This window comes from Procambarus clarkii, chromosome 10 (assembly GCF_040958095.1).
Source record: "Procambarus clarkii isolate CNS0578487 chromosome 10, FALCON_Pclarkii_2.0, whole genome shotgun sequence".
Lineage (NCBI taxonomy): Eukaryota > Metazoa > Arthropoda > Malacostraca > Decapoda > Cambaridae > Procambarus > Procambarus clarkii.
This window is the reverse complement of record NC_091159.1, coordinates 18,774,800-18,795,210: the sequence shown is the minus strand read 5'-3', so window position 1 is coordinate 18,795,210 and position 20,411 is coordinate 18,774,800. Positions and strand designations below refer to the sequence as shown.

The window sequence follows — 20,411 nt, the reverse complement described above, 5'->3', positions numbered from 1 at the left end:
TTGTTCACAAGCTGAACAGCAGTGCGGTTAGCTCATGCTGTGTGCGGCAACCTTGGTTGCTCACTAAGTTCTGAGGCTCTCACACCTGGGAATGTTACCCACAATTTTTTTTCCCAAGATGATATAGTGCTATAGTCACTGGACTATAGCTGCCCTTATCCCTCGCGGGGCATTTAAAATCATGCGTTAGACCCTCAATTGTATATGCACGATGTGCGCGATTCCGTGACAGTTACTCCATACATACATGCATGTTTTGCGTGGCTTTAGAGTCAAGGTATAAAGAAAAATAGTGTTAGATTTCACAAACCTCCAAACACATCTTCTGATAATTGGGACATAATGTACAATGATGCAAGAATAAAATAAAGTTTGTAAAACACAAGAATATGTGGACAGTCTGAAATACTGTCTAGTCTCGTTTATCTGAATTATATGTGACTCCTGATAGATGAAAGACTTCAGAATATTTAATTACCTAACCTGATACTAGAATTACTGTATATTAGCTTTGTGTCCACTTATATCACAGACAGTACTCACGCCAGTACCAAAATCCTTTGCAACGCTCAACAGAATGGCCACTTTCACAAAGTTCAATCACTTGTAGTTTATTTTTATTGGAAAGTGTAACTTGCTTCCTCTTAGTACCCACAGGTTGATTGTTGCTGCCAGCAGACATGATGTTAGTAAAACATTATCAAAGTTCATATTAAAGCAAGAAAGTTACAAAAGAAAATCAGTAATGGAGCAACGGTGTTTAACCATTAAACCGCACAATACACATATGTATAGACGATTGAGGCTCTAGTGCACGATTTTAAATGCCCCACGAGGGATAGGGGCAGCTACAGCCCAGCCACAACCGATAGTTAACAGATACCACCTAGAGAAAAATTGTGGGCAACATTCCCAGGTGTGAGAACCTCAGTACTGAGTGAGCCACCAAGGCTGGCGCACGTATCATGAGCTCACAGCACCGCTGTTCAGCTTGTGACCACAGCGTCGCCTAAAAATGTCAAAATATTTAGTGATGATAGTATTACAGAAGATCACTGACTGATAAAAATAACCAGGATTCTGATAATAGCAGGATTGTGGTGATAATTAGCGCTGCAGTGGGAGGAGTAATCTTGGTGGGGAGGGAGGAAGCGTTGTCTGCTAACTCTAGTGTGACCATCTTTTACTGTCTGGACCTGCTATAACAGCTTACATGATTCACTATGATGAACACAAACATGGATACTTATATATAACGTGTGTATATAGTGTAATTACAGCAAAAGGAGTATATTGGGAGCAGCCATTTTGGCGAGGAAGGTGGCATCGTCTGCATGACATGTCATGTTGTGTACTGGCCACTATGGTCTTTGGGCACCATACCAGCTTATTTGTACAGTTATGGTGAATAAAACATATAGATACCTATATATAATGTGTGTATATAGTGTAATAACACCACAAACAGTATTGTTGGAGGAGAAATTGAACCAGTGGCCTTGAACCAATGAGGGCGGCCACCAGCTGACTGTGAATGTAGCTACGTCTATTATTGCCTGAACTCACCATACAAGCTTAAATGTACAGTTATGCGCCTGACAGCTGAATGGACAGTGCTTCGGATTCGTAGTCGTGAGGTTCCAGGTTCGATCCCTGGTGGAGGCATAGACAAATGGGTAGTTTCTTTTACCCTGATGCCCCTGTTATTTAACAGAAAATAGGTACCTGGGAGTTAGACAGCTGCTACGGGCTGCTTCCTGGGGGGGTGTAACAAAAAGGAGGCCTGGTCGAGGATTGGGCTGCGGGGACGCTAAGCCCCGAAATCATCTAAAGATGAACAAAACATGTAGATACTTATATATCATGTCTGAGTAGAGTGAATAAAAGCAAAAACAGTATGATGGGAGGAGTATGTTGGTGAGGTGAGGGAGGGAGTGGTGGCGAGTGGCTGGCTGGCTGGTGAGTGGTGGCGACTCTTCGTTGCTTTTTGACTCTCAATACCAACTCAGTGGTTCGTTATGGTGAACAAAACATGCCGATACTTAGATATAACCTGTGTATATAGTGTAATAACAGCAAAACTATTTGTTTATTGTTTTATGAACATAATAATTGAATCACTAATATGCACACCATAATTTTGAGTATAGCGATGGTTTACACATTATATAAATATATCATACTACACACTATTGAATAATATTACTGAAAAAAAAATCAATCAATCAGAGACATTGAAATAATTAGGTAATAATATCTTTGTGGCAACACTTGCTTGACAGCTGAGGCAGAGCAGACCTCGTCTGGCGCTTGGTCTGTCAGCGCCTCTTTTTTGCCAGACATCCCCGCCCTATTGTGGCCAAAATATGCCACTTACGATTTCCCCTCCCACCCCTCCCCATGATGAGGGAACACAAATGAACACTTTTATAAGACGAAAGAATTTTTTTTTTTCACCTGGCGGTTTTGTAGGCCAAAATGCCCTGAGCGGCCTAAGGGTTAAAATCACATGAGGGGAGAACATGTGGCTGGTAAATGGGTGGCAAACAGATAGCAGGAGGGTAGGTGGTAGAGTGGCCAGGGAGGCAGCAGTGAACGGGTTGGGCATCAGAGATATAGCACTAATACAGACTGGCTTGTTGGCTTATAGGTCAGGTCCGCTCCCTCCCCCAACCCCTCAATACTCACACCAGCCCGAGCGACATCCTTCCACCAACCCTACACTGGACCTTCCCCACTTCCTCCTTCCCCCAATCCCCACACCAGGCCCTGATACATCCTTCCCCCGACCCCACAGCAGACCCTGCTACATCCTTCCACCAACCCTGCACTGGACCCTCCCCACTTCCTCCTTCCTCCAATCCCCACACCAGGACCAGCTACATCCTTCCCCTGACCCAACACACCAGACCTTCCCTGCTTCCTCCTTCCCCAAATCCCCACACTGGACCCTGCTACATCTTTCCCCCAACCCCACACCGGACCCATAACTGGTACAGTATCTTGAGATGATCTCGGGGCTTAGTGTCTCTGCGACCTGGTCCTTGACCAGGCCTCATTTTGTTACACCAGGAAGCAGCCCGTAGCAGCTGTCTAGCTACCAAGTACCTATTTACTGCTATGTGAACAGAGGCATCAGGGTGAAAGAAACTGCCCATTTGTTTTCTCCTCCACTGTGGATCGAACCCGAAACCTTAGGACTATGAATCCCGAGCACTGTTCACTCAGCTATCAGGCCCTTGCTGACCCTCCCCACTTCATCCATCAACCAATCCCCAAACAGGGCCTTGCTTCATCCTTTCCCCAACCCCACACCGGACCCTCCCCGCTTCCTCCTTTCCCTAATCCCCACTCCGGGCCCTGCTACATCGTTTCCCCAAACCCACATCCCCCTCCCCCACTTCCTTCCCCTAATCCCCACACACAGGTCATTGACAGGAACTCTAGTGAACAGGACCATCACATCAAACTCAAGTTTAAAATCATAATTTAATTTCAACTCACACAGCTTGTTAACCAAGTCCACATTGTTTATGTGAGAGTTGGAAATGGAGCCCGTACAAGACTTGGACCAGCCATTTGGAAAGTTTGTATGTTACAGATCTAACATAACTAGTAATAGGTCTGGCAAGATTATTGGGCTTGACAGCCCTGTTCACTAGAGTTTCTGTTGATGACTTGTTGGCATTCTTATGAGATGAACTTTCAAAATATAATTTAACTTTACCCACTAACACCATTGTTAGACTCAAAATGGTGCATAAAAGATAATTGCACGTATTACAGTTTTAATGATTTTTTTTTAAAAAGACACATTTGGCATGGTGTTAAGTAATCCCTTTTTCCCGGGTTTGAGCAATTTGTACAAAGAATTTTTTTAAACAAAAATCTTACTGAGGATTTTACCTTCGAATGTGTTGTGGTATAGGTACTTTGATAATATTTTGTGCCTGTGGCTGGTTAACCATCACCAAACAGATTTTTTCAATCAACTTAATTTGCTTGTTCCTACAATTAGATTCACAAGTGAGAATGAAGAGAACGGTGTTCTGCCTTTCACGATTCATAGAATCGGAGAGTTTCAAATTCAATATGTATACGACACCTACCAATGTGTGCTCGTATGTTCGTTATTACTCTTATCATCATAATCTGGTTAATTAAGTGAGTAGTATTTTCTGAAATGTTTCTCAGAACCCTAAGAGTTTACAACCCGGAATTTTTTGATGAATAACAAAAATATATGAAATTGGGAAGCAGTTATAATATCCAAAATCTTTCCATACTTCCAAGTCTAAACCGGAACTTAAAAGCTTGCTAGTTTTACAGTATTTTGAGGGACCAGCAAAACTTGTCCCACCCCTGAAAAACCTTAACACTTTCGCGTTCTGGGCGTGAGCGCCAAAGGCGACCCGATTATAATCCAGGCGTTTTGGGCGAGCGCACGGCAGCACTGGAATGTATATACTCTTCAGTTTTCTCACCTCCATTTTTATTGTATGTCTTTCATTTTGGCATCAAACTGTTCACAATAATATTTCCTACAGGAGCATATGCACATAAGGTCCAAAAGCCTGGCATGCCACCCACACGAAACCCATAAATCGGCCGAGCATTACCAGTGAGCTCGCAAGAGCAGTAAAATGTTATACTCTTTAGTGTTCTCATCTCAATTCTCATGCTACTTCATTCCTTTTGGTATCAATGTGTTCGCAATAAAATTCTCTACAGGCATATATGCATATAATGTCCAAAAGCCTGCCCCCCCCCCCAACCACCTCGGCAGAAAAGCCGAAAGTCGGCCAAGCTCCATTTCTACATGATGTTTAGGGCCTGGGAGAGTTTTTGTAATTATTCATGAATATAAAATTCCAGAGACCAGGCCTGGTGAGAGCATGGGCATGCTTTTATTGCTACTTCAAAGGCTAGAGGGGTTAGGGTAATATCTAATATATGGTTTGAAATTGGAATCACATTCATAAAGAATTAATTTGGATCATTGATCTTCTTGAGGGTATCTTGAGATGATTTCGGGGCTTAGCATCCCCGCAGCCTGGTCCTCAACCAGGCCACCTTTTTATTACAAACCCCCAGCAAGTAGCCCGTAGCAGCTGTCTAACTCCCAGGTACTTATTTACTGCTAGGTAACAGGGGTGAAAGAAACTGCCCAATTGTTTCTGCCTCCACCGGGAATCGAACCCAGAACCTCAGGATTACAAATCCGAAGCGCTGTCCACTCAGCTGTCAGGCCCCTATAATAATAGCCCTCATTGATAGTCAATGTGTTCAGGGCTTCACTGAAAACAAAATCATACACAAGCCTAGAGCCTAGGCTTCTGTATGATTTGCTAGAAGCCTAGCCTCAGTATTTCACTCATTTCTTTGTTGACATCTGTAAAAGTGGCCCTTGCACAAGGGCCCAATGCTAGATATAGTTTTTTTTAGATTTTTCATAGGCGAAAAAGTATTTTGGATTCCTCTCTTTCATTAAGCCTTTTGCTCTCTCTGCCTCGCATCTATTTTATATGATTCTTGCATCTTTAGCTCGATCGTTTCTAATTCCCTACATGGCCTCCTTTGTCATTCTTGTGATAGAGCAGAGCATTTGAGATGTTTGGTGATTTATATTCTTCACCTATAGAGGGAACACTGTTCTAGTTTCAATTCGTATCTTCTAATTCTTTTTTCTTAGTGATCTGTGACACGCACATATTTCTAGTGCTACTGTGCCAATTTTCTCAAAGTACTGGCTTAAGTTAGCATTTTGGGTATGAGACTGGCATTACAAGTATTTGTAAACATTATGTCCCAAATCAGTTCATCAGTGTTTGTAAAATAAGATTAGGGTGTTTTCTATTCTAGTTGGTTCTACTAGAATAATAATTGCTGGCTTAAGGCAAATATGCCACATATCTACAAGAAGTCATTTGTGACTGTTCATCTAGACTGCTTCCTGTGAGTCCCTTTAGTATAACTATTTGCCTCATTTTTCCATTTTAGAGGCTGTAAGTTAAATAACCAAACAAGATAATATTTGGATCAGGGTTTGTGAGGCTTTCTGTAAAGTTTTCTACTTTCATAAGTTTTTTTAAACTGCTGACAATTTGCATTTGGTGATTTATACACAACGATAATAACCAAATTTAGGATCTCTATTTTGATTATTAGCCCTTCCACCATATAGTTTGTGGTGTTTAGCAGTACGGCTCTGATGTGTGCAAGATGAAGTGGCTGATCCCACTCTGTAGCCTATGTTTTCTATTACATCTGAAAAGATTTAACTCTGGTACAGTGTTCATGTCTCATTGTAGTAATAGTCCTTTGAGAATTTCAGTTAAAGCTGCATGTATTGCATTTGCAGCATTAAAGAGGCCAGCTATAAAGTAAACCTTGTTTTGAGAGTTTTGATATCTTGTTTGTTGGCAAATATGAAAGTTGTCATCGTATCTGTGAAAGTGCCGAGTATTTTAATAGGTGTTTAATAACTGTGGGGTACCACACAGAGTACATATGAAGCACACTTTTTGGTAATATAAAATAACCCATACAAATGACAAATGATGTACTACCAGTTTCTATAGTAGTGCATCATATAATATTACAGAAATACTAACCTTTCCTAATATCCATCGGCCTCTTTCTTTCACGACTGCGACTACGGCGGCGTCTGTCTCGTGACCTGGATCTTGACCTGCCAATCAGATTTTAAATAAAACAAAATTAAAATTTATTTCCACTTATGCAGATGTTTTTTTACAACAATGGTATTCATTTCATCATTACAGTGTTCATGTACTAAATACAACTTGTCACTGAAAACTCGGAAATGTTTCACTATCATTTAGTCATGATTGGATATAATAGAGCCACTATACACAAACTAATAGACAAATAACTCATTTACTAGCTGTGCACCAAATTTTGTTTGATCAGATGCTAGTTGGTTTCATATACTGATATTTTAAAATAACTAATTGACAAGATCTTTGGATATGTGAGAAAACCACTACTTGTGGATGTCTTAATGAAAATGAGATGTATGCAGACAGGTCTAAAATTATAATTATAAATAAATTATATTATATATATATAAATATATATATATATAAATAAATTATATTATATTAATTATATATATATATATATATAACTGAAAACTCACACCCCAGAAGTGACTCGAACCCATACTCCCACAACTGGTATGTACAGGGACGCCTTAATCCGCTTGACCATCACGACCGGACATAAGGAAGTGATAGCCGAGGCTATATGAACCACTTCCCCGCCGGCACTCGGATGGTAATCTTGGGCATAGCATTTTATCAAATCACCTCATTCTTTGGGGCACACGTGAGGAACACAAATGCAAACAAGCCTGAATGGTCCCCAGGACTATATACAACTGAAAACTCACACCCCAGAAGTGACTCGAACCCATACTCCCACAACTGGTATGTACAGGGACGCCTTAATCCGCTTGACCATCACGACCGGACATAAGGAAGTGATAGCCGAGGCTATATGAACCACTTCCCCGCCGGCACTCGGATGGTAATCTTGGGCATAGCATTTTATCAAATCACCTCATTCTTTGGGGCACACGTGAGGAACACAAATGCAAACAAGCCTGAATGGTCCCCAGGACTATATACAACTGAAAACTCACACCCCAGAAGTGACTCGAACCCATACTCCCACAACTGGTATGTACAGGGACGCCTTAATCCGCTTGACCATCACGACCGGACATAAGGAAGTGATAGCCGAGGCTATATGAACCACTTCCCCGCCGGCACTCGGATGGTAATCTTGGGCATAGCATTTTATCAAATCACCTCATTCTTTGGGGCACACGTGAGGAACACAAATGCAAACAAGCCTGAATGGTCCCCAGGACTATATACAACTGAAAACTCACACCCCAGAAGTGACTCGAACCCATACTCCCACAACTGGTATGTACAGGGACGCCTTAATCCGCTTGACCATCACGACCGGACATAAGGAAGTGATAGCCGAGGCTATATGAACCACTTCCCCGCCGGCACTCGGATGGTAATCTTGGGCATAGCATTTTATCAAATCACCTCATTCTTTGGGGCACACGTGAGGAACACAAATGCAAACAAGCCTGAATGGTCCCCAGGACTATATACAACTGAAAACTCACACCCCAGAAGTGACTCGAACCCATACTCCCACAACTGGTATGTACAGGGACGCCTTAATCCGCTTGACCATCACGACCGGACATAAGGAAGTGATAGCCGAGGCTATATGAACCACTTCCCCGCCGGCACTCGGATGGTAATCTTGGGCATAGCATTTTATCAAATCACCTCATTCTTTGGGGCACACGTGAGGAACACAAATGCAAACAAGCCTGAATGGTCCCCAGGACTATATACAACTGAAAACTCACACCCCAGAAGTGACTCGAACCCATACTCCCACAACTGGTATGTACAGGGACGCCTTAATCCGCTTGACCATCACGACCGGACATAAGGAAGTGATAGCCGAGGCTATATGAACCACTTCCCCGCCGGCACTCGGATGGTAATCTTGGGCATAGCATTTTATCAAATCACCTCATTCTTTGGGGCACACGTGAGGAACACAAATGCAAACAAGCCTGAATGGTCCCCAGGACTATATACAACTGAAAACTCATATAGCCTCGGCTATCACTTCCTTATGTCCGGTCGTGATGGTCAAGCGGATTAAGGCGTCCCTGTACATACCAGTTGTGGGAGTATGGGTTCGAGTCACTTCTGGGGTGTGAGTTTTCAGTTGTATATAGTCCTGGGGACCATTCAGGCTTGTTTGCATTTGTGTTCCTCACGTGTGCCCCAAAGAATGAGGTGATTTGATAAAATGCTATGCCCAAGATTACCATCCGAGTGCCGGCGGGGAAGTGGTTCATATAGCCTCGGCTATCACTTCCTTATGTCCGGTCGTGATGGTCAAGCGGATTAAGGCGTCCCTGTACATACCAGTTGTGGGAGTATGGGTTCGAGTCACTTCTGGGGTGTGAGTTTTCAGTTGTATATAGTCCTGGGGACCATTCAGGCTTGTTTGCATTTGTGTTCCTCACGTGTGCCCCAAAGAATGAGGTGATTTGATAAAATGCTATGCCCAAGATTACCATCCGAGTGCCGGCGGGGAAGTGGTTCATATAGCCTCGGCTATCACTTCCTTATGTCCGGTCGTGATGGTCAAGCGGATTAAGGCGTCCCTGTACATACCAGTTGTGGGAGTATGGGTTCGAGTCACTTCTGGGGTGTGAGTTTTCAGTTGTATATAGTCCTGGGGACCATTCAGGCTTGTTTGCATATATATATATATATATATATATATATATATATATATATATATATATATATATATATATATATATATATATATATATATATATATATATATATAAAATTGAAAACTCACACCACAGAAGTGACTCGACATACTGCCAGGAGCACTCTGAAACGGGTGTACAGGACACCTTTACCACTCGACCATCACGACCGGACAAAAGATGATGGTAGCTGAGGCTAATTCCCCCATCATCCTGCCGGCACTCTGATGGTAATCTTGAGCATGGTATTTTATCAAATCACCTCATTCTTTGGGGCACACGTGAGGAACACAAATGCGAACAAGCCTGAATGGTCCCCAGGCATATCATGATGGGGAATTAGCCTCAGGCTACCATCTTTTGTCCGGTCGTGATGGTCGAGTGGTTAAGGGTACACAAGTTGCAAAGTGCTCCTGGCAGTATGGGTTCAAGTCACTTCTGGGGTGCGAGTTTTCAGTTGCATATATGCCTAGGGACCATTCAGGCTTGTTTGCATATATATATATATAAAATATATACAGGTATATATAAAATAATATATATATATATATATATATATATATATATATATATATATATATATATATATATATATATATATATATATATATATATATATATAAATAAAAACAGCATTGAATGTAATGAAACGCCATTATCTGGGCGAGTCTCGGAGGCTCCACGGAGCTATCCAGGCCGATATGTAGATATTAGCTTTCTGACAAAGGTGCATGGAGTTCTTGCCTACTGGAGACCACGAGCCAGAACCTGGCCCTTTCAGAGAAGCACGAGGAGCAATGGCCTATAGAAACCCCTGTATGGTTGGTAGCATTCTGTGTCTGCCATCGACTGAGTCTGGCACCCAAAAAGGTAGGCGCCCCAAAACAAACACCAATTCTGGTGAAAATATTGCTACCGAAAGACAAACGATTGGACAGAACTCTCCAAACAAAAATTAGCAAACGATGGGATGGGAATTATCAGGGGGAAAGTGCCAAGCCATTATGACTACAGTACTGTCTCCACTCGATCATCCGGACTATATGGGAAGGACCCCCAGCCGGATTATCACATTTTTCGGATAATGGTACTTTTTCACCTACGAGTCCAAAAGTGACCATTTCCAACTATTTTTATACTACAAACAACATAATTTGAATTGCCTTGCCACATACAATTATTAAATATTCAACTAGAAACCTCAACTAACCTTGTTGGTGTTCGTCTTCTTGATTGATGCCACACATCTTGAAGTTAAAAATTCTTAAACAATTTACGTAACCTATACTAACACAACACTAAAATTAACACTTAAAATTACTGTACAGTTCATTAAGCTAAGCTAGTTTTGACTGCCAGCTGCTGAAGCCTCACTGGTTGAGGGCATTTGGGTTGCCTGTGAGGCCTCACTTGTTGAAGGCGCTTGCTTGCACCTCACTTGTTGAAGCGTTGCATGCCCTCACTTGTTGAAGGCGCTTGCTTGCGCCTCACTTGTTGAAAGCGCTTGGCTTGCCTGTGGCGCGTCACTTGTTAAAAGCGCTTGGCTTGCCTGTGGCGCGTCACTTGTTGAAAGCGCTTGGCTTGCCTGTAATGCCTCACTTGTTGAAGGAGCTTGGCTTGCCTGTGGCGCCTCACTTGTTGAAGGCGCTTGGCTGCCTGTGACGCCTCACTGGTTGAACAACACGTAACTTGTCTTTAATTGCTAGGACAATCTTCTTCCTCTTAACACTTCCAGAACGACTGATGCTGCTACCAGACATATTTTTGGCCAAAAATGTTCAAAATTACTATGAAAATTAAGAAAGTTATTTAAAAAAATATTTCACTAATGGCGCAACACTGTGAGGCCGCACTGGTTGAGGTGTATAACAGTGACTTGTCTTTAATTGTTAGGACAACTTTCTTCCTCTTAACACCTCCAGAACGATTGATGCTGCTACCAGACATATTCTTGGCCAAAAATGTTCAAAGTTACTATGAAAATAAAAAAGTTATTTAAAAAAATATTTCACTAATGGCGCAGCACTGTGTATAACACGAGGGACGGACGCACATGGGTTGTCCAGTGTTGGATGGGTCCACTTGGGGTGGGGCAGCTATAGCACGTTAAGTAGGCCGCCAGGAGGAAAAAAATTCACAATATTTTTTAAGGAAACTTCAGCCTGTGCACAATGCTTTTAGGAAACTTATTTATTTGTTATTACATAATTACTAGTACTTATTTCATTTGTTTTTGGCTATGAATAATTGTTCTAAAATTAATGGTAATTCCTGTACCCAGGTGGTCCCTCCTGACGCACCCCTCCCACCCTCCCAACACCACCCACCCACCCCACCCCCCTCCTCCACCATGCATCTAGAGCCACAGACGGGATTAATACGGTATGGCCGTATTTTCATCCGGCCAAACTAGCTTTTATCCGGTTCCTGTGGCCATTTTGGCCGGATATTGTGATAACTTTATCCGATAACGATTTTGGCCGTATAAGGGCGTTTTCCGGATGTTTGAATCCCGGATAATCGCGGGGTTACAGTATATAGAATATTAGAAAATGAGCATGACGTCATGTTGACGCGCCACTGTCTGTGCAACCCCCCTTAGTGAAAGGGGAAAGGAGGAGCCCCAGACCCCTAACGCTGGCAACCCACTTCAGTTCTTAGCCTGGATGTCAAAACACGCGAAAAACACCGCTGACTGGAGGGAGGGAGGGAGTGATGAAGGGGAGCCTCCGGGACTTACCCAGAAAATGAAGTTTCATTACATTTACAGCTGGTTTCCTGGGGGGAGCCCTGTTAGCTCTTCGAACTACCCTAAGACAAGGAAAAACAGGGACTTACCTGGGCAGCGGTCAGTCCTCACTCCTCAACACGAAGGCGAGACAACTGGCTGCAACCGCTGACCCAGTGCAATGCAGGCCCTACCAGGTTCAGGGACAATGACAAGGAAGCGAGCAGCCAGGACCCTGTTCGATCTCCAAAAACCCTGTGCTAGAATGTCAACCCAAGACATGGCAAAGTAGCAAACTTACGAACGTCATGGGCATGAGGATAGACCGCTGGCTAGCTAGACTTAATAATCTTGCAGATGACCTGGGAGACTTGAGCCCGGGAACAGGGAAAGAGGGAAATCAGGTGAACCCAAAGCACATCCCGGGCCACCGAAGTCATAGCATGCAAATCACGGCGGAGAGCACAACACATGATGCACTGCTGGCCTGACCAACCAAGCATCAACAACCGAAGGATCCCTCCGGAAAACAGCAGTCTCATTCTTTGCCAGAAAAGTGGTAGACGGCTGCAACCAAACAAACCTACCACCAGGACCATAAGAACAGAAACCCCCTGCGCCGGAGGAGAGCATGAAGGTCCCCGACCCGACCCCAGAGGCCAATGCCAACAGGAAAAAAAAGAGCCTTAGAAAAACAGTCCTGAACTGAAGGGGCCACAACAAACCGAGGAGAAAAAGAGAGAGAGCACTCGATCCAAAGACCAAGACGGCTCAGGTGGTGCATGAGCAGGCCGGAGGTGAAACAAAGCACGAGACAGCTTGCGGAACGGAGCAGACGTAACCAACACTGAACGCAAGCTGGTGTGGCCCCACCAGCGCCGTAAGATACGAGGCGACAGTTTTCGGCATAAGATGACGACCCTGAAACGGCCACGAAAGGAAGGACAAAACAACTCCATCATAGACTGAAGTACACCTACACAGCAAACCCATTTTCCTGGCGGAAGGACCGCCAGGAAACTTCACACTGCCGCCAAGACGAAGCAGGTGGGAGACCAACAACGAAGCAACCTATGCTCCATACAAGTGATGATATACCCGAGTCAGAAGACTCGAGGTGAAGAACAAACCAGCCTCATACCAGGCTGGATTGATCTGCTGAAAGAGGTGGAGCCGCAGGAAGACCCTCAGGTTCAGACACCGAGCAAGCAGCACCTGAAACCAAGGCTGGGCTGGCCACCAAAGATCCAGAAGGACAACTCTCCCCTGGTAAGTCTCCAAGCGAGCCAGGACCTGGAGCCACAGCTGAACTGGGGGAAAGATATATAGGTAACCCCACCTCGCCCAGCCCTGCCCGAAGGTGTCAACCCCGATGGCATCGACCACGCTGACACAAAGAGACCCACTTCCGGAGGCCCGAATGTCCGGCAGAGCCAACTGAACGAGTTGGTATCGTCCGTCCATTCCTTGTACGGTTCCAGTAAAGAGGGACGGGCCGTCCGCCAGGACGTTGGAACTTGCCCCCTCCCCCCCCGAATGTGAACCGCCAGGAGAGCCAAACCCCGAGAACTCAGCAGACTGGTCACCCCAAGCGACTAGCCTCAAAGAACCAAGGACCCAAATCCTCCTGAGCGACATCGACACAGCCACAAACTCCCGCACTGTCCTGTGAGCCCGATGGAAGGATGGATCCCCACCGTCCCTGGTCGGCCTGGTGAACACTGGTCAGAAAAATGTCAGCCCAGAGACAAGGCGTCCGTGAAAACATCGAGCGAGGGCTCGGGTAGACACCAAGGCACTGAACCCTGAAAACCCTGAAGAGGAAGCCGGCAATGCAGCAACCGACACAAAGCCCCAGGAGGCCTTCTGGGAACCTCTGGAACGATAGGATCGAGGAACCGATGGGATCACGGAACTGAACCCAGGGAGGGGTCAACGCCAAATCCAATTCGTACGAGGACGGAGCGAAAGAGATCCTCACTCCTTGTAACACCAAGCCCCACTTTGATGGTACAAAAACCCAGGCGGGGTCCAACGGGGCCCAAGGCCCCCCAAGTCAACCAACCCCTTCCCCGCCCCGGGAATCTCACCCATGAGGACTCGGGGCTGAGCCGTCTTCCAAACGCCCTGCCTCTAAAAAAAAAAAAAAAAAATAATGGTAGGAGCCGCCAAAAAAGCAGGAACAAAGGGGGGTTCACTGGTCCGATCCAGAAGCTCCAGCTGGAGGACCAGGCTCGAATGCCTCCACCGCTACTCTGGAAGGGGATTCCCCCGAGACCGCCCGAGTCTCAACACCAACTAGACCCTGCTTCGACTCAGTAACCCTCAACATGTTTCGAAACAGGAAACAAGGGGTAGAGGAACCAGATGAACAGAAGGGGAAGGACAAGGAGGGATGGAGGAAACCAAAGTCCCACCCCAAAGTCTGAGTCCCGAAAACCAAAACAGGGCAGTCTCGGGGCATCCAGGAAAGCAACCAACATATAACGTTGCAGCAACCTGAACCTATCATGCAACACAGCTGCTGCCTGCATCCTCATATCATGATCAGTAGCTTGGGTGAACTGGAGCAAGTACAAACAACAAACATCGCATGACTCCGGGTTAAAAGAATCACCGACCCTATAGGCAGTGTGGCGGAGGCATAACTGGTGATTGTCACCCTGAGACAAGGGGACAGAGCACCCATCAACCTCGCATGAAGCGAGAGGGGACTCGCACGATGGATGCGACCCTTTGCTCGAAGCGAAGGGTCGCATCCATCGCACCACAGAACCAATGCAGGGTTTCCCAGGACAATTAGCCTTGGTAACACACTAAGGGAAGCCCAGGCAGGGTACTGAGAACCGGCGCCCAAGGCTACCAAGCAAACTTCTACAAGCTGAATCCCCAAGACGTGTCCACTCATGGGGGTCTAGCAGGGGGTACCACCAAGAACACTGATGTATATGTAAGTACCCCTAAGTATAAATAGGGGGCAACCAAACAAAGGCAGACTTCCCTCCCCCCACCAGGTAGGAAACAAAAACAAAAGAAAAACCCTGCAAGAGGACAACATACTCAGAAGGAACAGAGCTGGCCGCTATAATTGGTAATAACTAGCTGAGCAGTACCCTAAGCCCCTACCAGTGACGAAAAGTACCTTCTACCCAGAAACAAACAGGGCAACAAAATCCCCAGCCGACTCCAAGGGCGGCCAAGTACCGAGCAGTAAAAGACACAGTGAAGGTAGATCCCAAGCCCCAAGGGCAGTACTTTCTGGGCACCTTAGGAAAGGAAACACTCGGCGCAGGCAGCCAGAGTACCACAGAATATTACTTCAATCCAATCGTTCGGCTTTCGGTAGCAATATTTTCACCAGAATAGGGTTTGTTTTGGTGCGCTTACTTTTCTGGGTGCCAGACCTGGTTGATAACAGACACGGAATGCTCCCAACCACCCGAGGGGAGGGGGGGGTTCAACAGGACATTGCTCCTCGTGCCTTTCTGATGGGGAGGGGGGGCCAGGTTCTGGCTCGTGGTCCCCAGTAGGCAAGAACTCCATGCACATTGACTGATGCCAGAAAGCTAATATATCAGTATATCCTTATCAGCCTGGATAGCTCCGGGGCTCCCCCCCAGAAAATACAGTATTTGGAACAGCTGCTGATTATACATTCAACAACCAATTTTAACAAGAACAGTACAGATGGATTTACTTCTAATGAAAAAGATTAACCGTTAATTAGTTTCACAGCAATTAAGCTACTTTATTCAGATTTGCACAATGACATCTCTTATTGGATTACAAAAATGACTAGAGAGTATTCATCACATGTTACACGTGTGTGAAAAGTACCGACCCAGATTTGAAAAAGGTTACATGTCTGGATTTTATTTTTAAGAGTGACAGAATCTGTTCAGTTGATATGGCTATATAAACTTTAATACAGTATTTTACAGCATGTCAATAACTCATATACATCTAGTTTTAATAATTGTATAAAATAATATATACATTCTTCAAAACATACCCAATTTAGTCCATAAGTTTCCAATAAAAAAACCATGCAGAGCAGACTGAATAAATAGAAGATGTTTGGGAATGAATGCATCCCTTATGCAAAAAATGGAATTAACTTTACATCAGCTAATTGGTGTATGCACTAATATAAACACACTCTCAGCCAATAGGAATTCACCTGCGATCTCTGGACCTGGACCGCGACCTCCGTCTCTCTCTGGATCGAGATCGAGACCGCGACCTTCTGCTTCGCCTTTCTTCATCTCTTCGTTTGCGGTCATCATCCCTACTTCTCCGCCCTTCTCGACTGTCTTTACCACGAACAGAATGTCCTAAAATATTCAGGTAAATGTATTGATAAAAACAACAAGAGTAAGATAATAAACATTATCAGAAACACACTTAATGTATAAAATTACAGAATAATATTTAAATTGCAGCTTTTCAAAGGAGGTACAGCATTCCTTGTCCCTATACCAGGTACAGTATACATTATAAATCACATATAATATAAATATTAACTATTTGTGCCTATGTTTTCTGGTGGGGTTTCCTATTTTTTAAGTAATCTTTTCTTGCCTCCCTCGCTTTGTAGAGGGTGATTTCAACCCAAGTTTCCGGTAAATGACAGATGGTCTCAAGGGAGTAGATATGTTGAACTTTAGCTAGGTGGTATCAGAGATAATCTCGTGGACACACACTGAGGTGCTCTCCCAGAAAAAAATATTAAAAATACTTTTTCCTAGAAAGTTACAGAAAATTATAGATAAGAATAGGAAAAATAGTAAAGAAAAAAATTTCTTGCCATAGTACTGGTTAGTGCATTCACAATGCCAAACTCGGGTGGTTTTGTCACTTCACACCATGTGATGCATAGTTGTGCTTGCGGGGGTTGAGATCTGGCTCTTTGGTCCCGCCTCTCAACCATCAATCAACTGGTGTACAGATTCCTGAACCTATTGGGCTCTATCATATCTACATTTGAAACTGTGTATGGCATCAGCCTCCACCACATCACTTCTTAATACATTCCATCTGTTTACTACTCTTGACATAAATAAATGTATTAGACTATTATAAATCTAATACATTCACTAATATTATAAACCACTATAATATTTTATTACAGTTTAAAAATAATAACTGCTTTAGTGACAAAGCTGAATTTTTGCTCAAGTAATCCATGAACTGATAGTGGTAGTAACACTTTGTAACCTGGCGCTCAATGCTGGCCACTATGTGGCAATATGTAATAATGTATTGGCCATTCCAAAAATTAGAGCATTTCTACAGACAATTTTACGTACAAGAATGTAAGAACTCTTGTATATATAAATAAAAAACAATAAAAAAACACTAGTTTAAATGTTAAGTGTGGAGCATTTTTTTTTAAATGAATTATCACTTTTGAGGGTGTGGAGGCACCAGTCAGGATAAAAATAACACAATTCAAATGACTGTACCTTGACTAACTTGATCTCGGCTGGCATGACTCCTTCCAGAGTGTTCTCGGCCCTGCTGACTGGAGCGTCCCTCTCTCTCTCGTGACTTTGACCTTGATCTACAAGAACAAAATTATAAGTAATAAAAATACAGAACCTGATTATTTTTTGTATTTAGTTCAAGACCTTTACATTCTGCAAGAGACGAACAATGAATTACCATAAGTGAAACAAAATTAAATCCTAATTTTTAATATGAAGTGTAATGTGATATTTACAACGATAATACAGTATATATATTTTACTAGATGGTTATTATAATTTACAAAACACTGAATTGTTACATTTTTTCATTATTATTTCCCAGTCAATTAGAATTGAATAGGCATTGTCAAACCTCTAAAAAATTTTTTTTTTACACATTTCTGTATAAATAAAAAACCAGTGTAGAATGTAATGAAACGCCATTTTCTGGGTGAGACCCAGGGGCTTCCCAGAGCTATCCAGGCTGATATGGATATTATTAGACTTTGGCATCAGAGTGAATGGAGTTTTTTAGGCTTACAGGGACCACGAGCCAGAACCTGGCCCCCTCAGACACACACTAGGACCAATGACCTATAGAATTGCACATGTGAATTGAAGCATTCTGTCTGATATATACCGGGTCAGGCACCCAGAAAGTTAAGTATCCCAAAACAAACCCCTATTCTTGTTGAAACTACTACTGAAAGCCAAACGATGGACAGAACTCCCCCAAATAACAACAAGCAAACGAGCATGATGTCACCATGTGCCACTCCGCCGTCTGCACAGCTAAGAGGAGCCCCAGGACCCTCACGCTAGCTACCCACGCCTTCTGTTCGAAGGCTGGATGTCAAAACACGCAAAAAAAAAAAACGACGACAGGAGGGTGGGAGGGATGCCGGTGAGCCTCCGGGTCTCGCTCAGAAAATATTGTTTCATTACATTCAACCCTGGTTTTCTGGGGGGGGGGGGGAAGCCCCTTCGGCTCCCCGGAGCTATCTACCCAAAGACAAGGACAAAAAAGGGATAAACCCTGGAGGCAGAGTCTATGCGCCCTAAACCCGAAAGCAAGATATATGGCAACACTGAATGACCCTGATGACTACCTGGGAGACCCGAACCCTGGAACAGGAACGAAGGGAACCTGGGTCAACCCAAAGCGCATCCACAGTCACAGAGGCTGTGGCACACAAGCAATGGCCGAGAGCCACAACCGGACACAAGAAGATACACCCCCTGCCAAACCCAATCAAGCATTAACCCTTGTGTTGCTCAGGGCTAATTAGCATTTGTCACCCACAGGCGCATCAACAAAAAAAAAATCTTCTAAACCTGTTAATTTGTGTTCTCTGATCATGGGAAAAATAATAAAAAAAATCGTAAGTGGCATACATTGCCCGCTATAGGGCGGGGAAGTCTGGCAAGAAACAGGCGCTGACTCAGCATGCGTCCCAGACGGTTTGTTGATACCAGCTGTCAGGCAGGAGTGGCCACAAAGAGATAATTACCTAATTATTTCAATGTCTCTGATTTTTCATAGTTTTCTTGCTGTAATATTATTCAATAGTGTGTAGTGTGATATATAATAAAATGTGTGAATCATCGTTATACTCAAAATTATAATGTGCATATTGTTAATTCAATTATTATGTTCATCAAACAGTGAACAAATACTTTGTCGGTTATTACACTATATACACAGGTTATATACAAGTATCTGCATGTTTTGTTCACCATAACAAACCACTAAGTTGGTATTACGAGTCAAAAAGCAACGAGGAGTGACCGCCACGCACCAGCCAGCCACTCTCTGCCACTCACTCCCTCAATACCTCACTCGCCCACATTCTCCTCCCACCATACTGTTTTTGCTTTTATTCACTATATACAGGCGTTATATATAAGTATCTACATTCGTGTTCACCATAACAAACCACTAAGTTGGTATGCTGAATGGCAGTGGCAGCCAGTGGCAGCCTGCCACTGGCTGCCACTTCCTCCCTCCCTCCCTCACCTCTCCTGACTCGCCCACTTTCTCCTCCCACAATACTATTTTTGCTTTTATTCACTATATACAGACATTATATATAAGTATCTACATGTTTTGTTCACCACAACTGTACAACTAAGCTGATATAGTTAGTTCAGATACTAAGAGACGTCGCTACACACAGTCGGCTGGCCACTGCCTCCCTCGCACATTCACGGTCAGACGCACTAAAATTTCACCCCAACAATACTGTTTGTGGTGTTATTACCCTATATACACACATTTTTTATAAAGTATCTACATGTTTTGTTCACCATAACTGTTCAACTAAGCCGGTATAGTGCCCAAAGAGCATAGTGGCCACCCCTACCAACATGACAAATCATGCAGATGTTGCCACACCCATCACCAAAATGGCTTCTCCCTCACACTCTTTTTGCTGCTATTACACTGTATATACACGTTATATATGAGCATCTACATTCGTGTTCACCATAACGAACCCCTAGGTTGGTATGCTGCGTGGCAGTGGCAGCCCGCTACTGGCTGCCACTTCCTCCCTCTCTCACCTCACCTGACTCGCCACCATTCTCCTCCCACAATACTATTTTTGCTTTTATTCACTATACAGACGTTATATATAAGTATCTGCATGTTTTGTTCACCATAGCGAACCACTAAGCTGGTATAGTGAGTCCAGACAGTAAAAGGTGCTCACACAGAGTCAGCAGACAATGTTACCTCCTTCCCCACCAAGATTACTCATCCCACTACAGCGCTAATTATCACAACAATCCTGCTATTATCACAATCCTGGTAATTTTAATCACAGTCACGGGGTCCTCTGTAATACTATCATTATAAATA

General features: G+C 43.8%; 1 protein-coding gene across 11 annotated transcripts in view; it reads right to left on the bottom strand.

The window, feature by feature from the left end:
- LOC123746798 (arginine/serine-rich coiled-coil protein 2) overlaps positions 1 to 20,411 on the bottom strand; it is a 119,674-nt gene that overhangs the window by 9,615 nt on the left and 89,648 nt on the right. For all 11 annotated transcript variants that reach the window (XM_045728573.2, XM_069321672.1, XM_069321674.1 and 8 more), the window contains 3 exons: positions 17,549 to 17,646; positions 16,264 to 16,417; positions 6,615 to 6,691 (listed from right to left, as the gene is read on the bottom strand). In XM_045728573.2, coding sequence (XP_045584529.1) covers positions 6,615 to 6,691; positions 16,264 to 16,417; positions 17,549 to 17,646 — 329 coding nt within the window. The remainder of the gene's footprint in view (positions 1 to 6,614; positions 6,692 to 16,263; positions 16,418 to 17,548; positions 17,647 to 20,411) is intronic.